Source organism: Xiphias gladius, chromosome 1 (genome assembly GCF_016859285.1).
Source record: "Xiphias gladius isolate SHS-SW01 ecotype Sanya breed wild chromosome 1, ASM1685928v1, whole genome shotgun sequence".
Lineage (NCBI taxonomy): Eukaryota > Metazoa > Chordata > Actinopteri > Istiophoriformes > Xiphiidae > Xiphias > Xiphias gladius.
Window position 1 is genome coordinate 26,499,304 of NC_053400.1, and position 6,654 is coordinate 26,505,957.

General features: G+C 43.0%; 1 protein-coding gene across 1 annotated transcript; it reads right to left on the minus strand.

Moving 5' to 3' along the window:
- Positions 1 to 635: 635 nt before the first annotated feature.
- On the minus strand, positions 636 to 4,152 carry LOC120801253 (E3 ubiquitin-protein ligase RNF128-like). The gene has a single exon (XM_040148020.1). The coding sequence runs from the start codon at positions 3,843 to 3,845 to the stop codon at positions 2,757 to 2,759; it is 1,089 nt and encodes a 362-aa protein (XP_040003954.1). The 5' UTR covers positions 3,846 to 4,152; the 3' UTR covers positions 636 to 2,756.
- Between the last annotated feature and the right edge of the window lie 2,502 nt (positions 4,153 to 6,654).

Genomic DNA, 6,654 nt, shown 5'->3' on the forward strand with positions numbered 1-6,654 from the left:
CCCAGCCCGGCCAGTTAGTTCGGTATTGATTCTCTGTCTTGCTGTGATACCACTATAACCGTCCGACCTATGGATGCTGGGGTCACAGCACTGGCCTGAAACCGAGTCCACGCCGGCCTCGGAGGGGAGAGGGAACGTCGTTAAGGAAAGACTTGACTCATCCTCTGGGCTCAGGAGTGCAGTGCGTTCACTAAAAATGTCTTCCCGCGGCTCATTCCCTGTTGGTATTCCTGCTCCAGCCTCTACACTGTTCACCCTGTCTCCCCTCACCATGACACGCCACCTACCTCGACCCCACTCACATATACACGGACTTTTAAAAACTGGCTCTAGCGGGCAACGTGTAGAGATGTTGGGACCATTGTATTAAAATAGCAAGATGTTAAAGTGAGAGCATGGATGACCAAGCGTGCAAATGGGGCCAGTGCCGCGGAGCCTCTGACCATAGGGGTCATAGACCTAGATAACAAGGCAGGGCCCCTAGGCACAGAAATTAATATTAAAAATGTAGCATATAGAATTTCAATCTGAGAAAAAAGGTGATATTATGCATGCAATAAGAAAGGACTGTGCAGTGCACTGTAGAGCAGTATTTCCCATTATGGGAATTACTAATTACCGTAAATCTTCTTCCGATGTTTTTGTTTTTCTTCAGAAATATTAGATACCTCTACCTCTTCCGGCCTGAAATAAATATAATAAATGAAACAATCTGAGAGGAAACGTCGCTCTATGGTTCATCTACTCAATCAACTCATGTCCACATTAAAGCTATAATCTGTGCTTTAAAGGGCCACAAGTGGGCATTACTTTATTTCGAGAGGTCACCAGCCTCAAAAGGCTGGGGACCTCTGTACAGAACAAGCTCATTTTACAGCGTATCAGCTGCTCATAATCACACAGTTCCAAAGTCCTGACTGATGCAGGAGCCTCAGAGAAATTAAAAAAGAAGTCTTGCAATTTCAATCCAGACCATACTGTGGGTGTACTTCTGAAGCACAATGAAAGGATAATAAAAATTGTATTTCCATTCCATTGCCATACAGCTGCACATCTCTGCCTGCTCGGTCAGGCCCTTCTACTTATTTGATATGATGATTATCCAGCTCAGGCTCAGGGTGTGTGCAGATCGGCTCCCATCTGTGCAGAGGTAATTACAGTTTCACTCCTCTCCAGCAGTCACTGGGAACAAGACCATAACTCTGAAAGTGAGACACTATTACCGCGCACAGACCTGCCTGATGCAGAGAAACACACCTGTACAGTGACACACACTCATATATTCCCCCTCTCAGGCACACATGCAGAAACACCGATCTTACAAGCAGATACGCTCATAACTTAAGCCTCATTTTGAGGGATTTATTGCATTCTATTAAGCATCAATGTGATTTAAAACAGCGAGTGATATTCATTTTTACAGAACAATTTAAGACTCCTGGAATCTGTAAAACAGTAGTGAAAATGATTCAGTACAGAAAAATATATTAAGTACCATAATCAGTATATCCCCACCAGCAAACAAAGAAATGAAATAACTCTTTAACTTTATCATTTACCGAGGGACACAGTCTCTTAAAAATATTTCCATAATTTACCCATGTGAGAGTTCAGAGGTAGACCACAGGGATTGGGAAAACATTCCAAATAATTCGAAGGAAAACCTGGAAGACCTGTTCAAAAATAACAATTGGTGCTTGCACATGAAACCGTTCAACTGCTTAGAGGAGGAAAAGGACTATACATACTGTATATTATGTATTACCTTTATATTAAAAGACAGAACTTCATGATTGATAAATCAGTTTCAATATATAAAATTTCAAAAACCAGAACACATCATTTTCTCTTATTTAACAGTCAAGATAAAATTTTTGCAGGTATATCATCTGCAGTTCCCTATGAAATTTATTGCATTGCCATATTTCTGCGGAAATTTCTGTTCCCAAAAGTAGCTATAGACCGGCGAACAAATTTTAAAGGACTTGGTATGTGGTAAACATGCTCCCGTGGACCATGTCTCTAAAGAGTCCGAGCCCCTCAGGCGATGTTATTAACTCATCACAGTGCAATGTCTGTCATGCTGCATTTCCAGTCAATGGTGTGTTAATAAGGGTGTGTTTGAAAATCCAGCTTGGTAACCTGACAAAAAGAAATGGAAAAACATATTCCAATTTTAAAAGATCAGAAAGAAAGACAAAATTATTCAAATCAACTGAATTAAGAGAAATAAATTCTGCTCTGAATTCAAAAGACAATGTTTAAATATGAGGGACTGTGAGCAATGCAAGCTTGCAAGCCTTTTGTTGCAGGAAATTTGGCCTTGATTTCAAACAGATACTCAAATGCTTTGCTGCACTTCCTCCCTAGCCAGTGTGTTCACTAAGCAAAACAGAAATTTGACACCGGCATCACTACTTAGTATTAAGAATCTATTCAAACCATCGAAATGTAACTTCATGAACACACTCAATAATTACCGATAATTAGATACTTGAACCCAGACAGATACAAAGATAATGCAATGGCATCCAAGCTAATTACACAAGGGCCATTAACATTTCAAATTATTGGAATATTTTTTTTGAAATCTATTTTAGCATGCCTCTATTACACGATGAACAGTGTTTCTCCTGTTGGAAGATTATAGCTTGATTCCAGTGTGCTTGTTCAATGTATCCAAGAAAAAGATCTATTTCAAACAGGGAATTTGACTGTGTCCTGGTTAGTTGCTGTTTGGTTTCCGTTGCTGTTGTTCATCCCCTCGCAGCCTCTGAGTCTCCCTCGAAGGCCCTGTTGTCATAGCGATGTTGATGTCTCTCTGGGTCAGGGCTCGCTGGGTCAGTCAGTGGGACTTCGTAGAGGATTTCTCCCCCTGCCACTGTGATCACAGTGACATCTGGCGGTGTATCCGCAGAAAGGCTCTCTTTTGTCTCCTCCTCGACACCCAGGGCCTTTAGGATGTCACACTTGCACATGGGGCAGGTCCTCCTCTCCAGCAGCCAGGGCTCGATGCAGGCTTTATGGAAGATGTGGTCACATGTTAGCACTGTCACCACTTCGCCTGCCTTGTAGGATTCGATACACACGGCACACATATGGGATTCAGAGGTAGTTTCCTCATCCTGTCTCTTGAGTGTGCGTACCTGTAGACGCTTAATCGCCTTCTTAGCCTCAGTTTTCAGCCTCTTCTCAGTGCGCCTGTGCATGCTCAGATTGTAGAGACGACTTGCAGAGATGAACACAAAGTAGGCAATTGATGCTGCCGTCACAATGAAGAAGGCAATGGACAGGAAGTAAAGCCAGTAGGTGTCCATCCAGGGTCCATGAGGGCGGCCTACTTCAATAAGCATCTGTACGTCTGTCCCATTCTTCACCAGCCTGACAACCTCCATGCCCTGAGTGTTGCCAATCATGATAGCCACAATACCAGCTGCATCCGAGTGTGCCATGTGTGTGGTGCTGTTGCCACTGCCATCCACATTATATACCACCACAGCGGCTGCTCCTTGACGTTTGGCAGCATTGATCTTCTCACTGAAGGTACAGTTGCCCCTTTTAACCAGGGCTATCCAGGTGGGTGAACTGGTGTTGCGGTTGTAGACGTGATCCGGGCCGCAGCCTTTGGGGTCTCCCTGGGGAAGTGTGACAATGCCTGAGGCTTTCACCACGGGAGAGTTTTGACCATACACCCCACAGTCACAATATTTGTCCACGGTCTCATTGTCGTTGTTTACATAGCTTATTTCCACCACGGCTGTCCATAAGAGGAAGGCAGCTGAACAGTGAACAAGTCCGGACAGATAAAGCAAAAGCAGCAGAGAGTGTTGTGTCGTCTTACCCATGGTAATGCTCCGTGTAAAACGATGGGAGGCTCTCTGTTAGCTTCTTTAGCTTCTTTTAAAACTCTTCTGTTAGTCCCGGTTCCTGGTTTGTTCGAGCCACGGCGATCTAAACACAGCTACGGTTTCACCCAACCTGCTGCCTGCGGTAATCTGATATGAGCCTTTGGTAACATAACACGAGCTATGCGTCAGCGACTCACCTCTTGTTATCTTCCTGAACCTTGAACACTGAGCACTCCTCGCAGAGGGCAGGGTGCTAGTATTCAACAAGTTGAAGTACAGAAAACACACAAACCTGTGCTGTTGCCAGAGGCAAGGAACAGTATACAAGGAGGCAAGACACGATAAGCAAATGATAAGGATAATTCTGTGAACACAGGTCAGTCCCTGAGCAGTCCTATGAAACTAATAAAAGCAGGTGACTTTTCCTTGTGTAATGATGAGTAAAGCAACTCGACCAGTTTTTCTGGTTAGTCTTCTTTCGGGTAGTTTTTTTTTTTTCACTTGTTTCCTTCCCCTATTTCTGTGATCAAGATCACTGTTTTGCAAAGCAAGCTGACAAGTATTACACCTCTACTTTGTGCTCACTCACTCTAAAAGACGAATACAGTTTGTTTTCTACCACACATTTTAACCAACATGCAGGGACACGTAATAAAACAATCAGCCACGACATTACAACCAATTACCGGTGTTGATGTTGTGGCTGACCGGTATATAAAAAGGTTTACCCTGTGTTTGGATACCTAGAGGCATTTAAAGAGCTTGATTCCACACAGCCAGCATACCAGTGACAACTGAGCCGGAACAGGGCATTGTCAAGTTGCCATTGTGTCTTCTTACACATAAGTGAAAGCACACACAAACACGCGGCACACACACACACGCACACACACACACACACACACACACACACACACACACACACACACACACACACACACACACACACACACACACGCACACACCCTGAGAGAGACAGAGAGGCTTCCAATGACAAATGAGATGGAGAGGTTTCTTGTCAAGCTGCCATTTTACATTAGTTCTTCAACACACAAACACACACACACACACACACACACACACACAAACTGCAGTACACAGACCTCTGAAGAATGTGCCATTGAATAAAATATCTCAGTGGAACAAAAATCTGCAAATAAAAGAGAGCCTGGTATTTATTCTTAGTGTGGTTTCAGCTCACAGTTCTTGATAACATGAACAATGGTGCTGATATGACCCTCAAATTCCTGAAATTGAAATAATTACCTAGACACAGTAGAAAGTGAAGCACAATGTGGAACCTATTAATACCATATTAACTAAATGTTTAGTTTTTCTCCCCAAAAAAAAAAAAAAAAAATTATACATTGATGGTGTGAATTTAGGAATCACATTTACAACATATCCTCTCAGACTTTCGGCTCCAATACCGGCATCTACTGGTTGATTAAGGGTCCGGTCAAACACAATAAACTGCTGCACTAAGTGAAGGTCATCTGAGTCACTCAGAAATCCAGACCTAAACACCGCCAATAACAATAGCTGATATACAGTAATATCCGATATTAGCATATCATGGATAATGTTTTTTTTGGCCTAAAAATTATCGGTAGTTTCAGAAGGCTAGTATTCCATATTGTATGTATGATGATGAAATAACAGCCACATATAAAAAATACTATGAAAAAATAAAATAAAATAATAAAAAATAGCATGAGAGAAAACTGCAAGTAACATGCAAACCCCCAAAAAAGGACCATCAAATGAATTACTAAGACGTTATTAAATAAATAATTTTGTGAATAAATAAAGACCATCTAAAAAACTTTAAAATAATCCGATATGATTTTTAAAACTCAGCTCAAAAGTCATGTCCTCCACTAAGTAACGACAGGTGGCTTTATGAAATAAAATGGTCATCAGGGGAAAGGGATATTTTGAAATAAATAACTACTGGAATTAAAATGACCTGCAGCAAAGTCTGTAATTGTGAAAAGAAGTGGGATGATATAATATTTCACAAATTCGAGCGGACCGGTCAAAGTACAAGATGACGAAACCAATGTGATCGGGCCACACGGGGGCGCCATTTACACACTGTTGAGTATTATCTGCCAGTGAAAAATGCACCGGTTTTTAAGTCCGTGTCGTCCATCACAAGGAGAGAAGCATGCGCAGCCCAACTGGCCGGTGCACCGGGCCTCCTAATACAATCGAAATGCCGAGCTAATTATTTTTTGTCAGTTCCTCGAGAAACCATGTCCGGTCTTTTTTGCATTCCTGCCACTGGCTTCAACTCGTGCGCTCCTCACAGTGTGGCGCAGGGGCCCCTTTGCAGGACAGGATGCGCATAATGCGCGACTCACCACTTGGTCTCGCTGGTGCGTGACCGGGGGAAGATGGACTGTCACTCCGAGCACACACACGCACACACACACACACACACACACACCTTTATTCTATCACAGTTCCGCTTCTTGGGGGATTAATAAGTGCTGTAATACGTGTATGTTGCAACCTGTACTCAGAATAGCCACACACGTGCAACTGAAGCTGCACCGACACCCATACGGTTGTGGATTGTGTTATATCAACGTAGATCGAGACAGGTCAACCAATAGTGACCCCGATTCGGGGATGGAGCCTGCGAGGTGCGGACGAAAGCGCCCCAAAAGCCAGAAAGTGGACCTTTAAGTCGCGATCCTTCTCACCTACATACATTTCTCACAGGTTTCTCACATATACCATGTGGGGTTTTTTTTTTTTGGGGGGGTTAATTTTTAACCAACTAACTCCCGACACCTCA

What these genes read in the sequence shown, in the direction of transcription:
- LOC120801253 (XM_040148020.1), bottom strand. Translation starts at nt 3,845, where the DNA reads ATGGGTAAGACGACACAACACTCTCTGCTGCTTTTGCTTTATCTGTCC.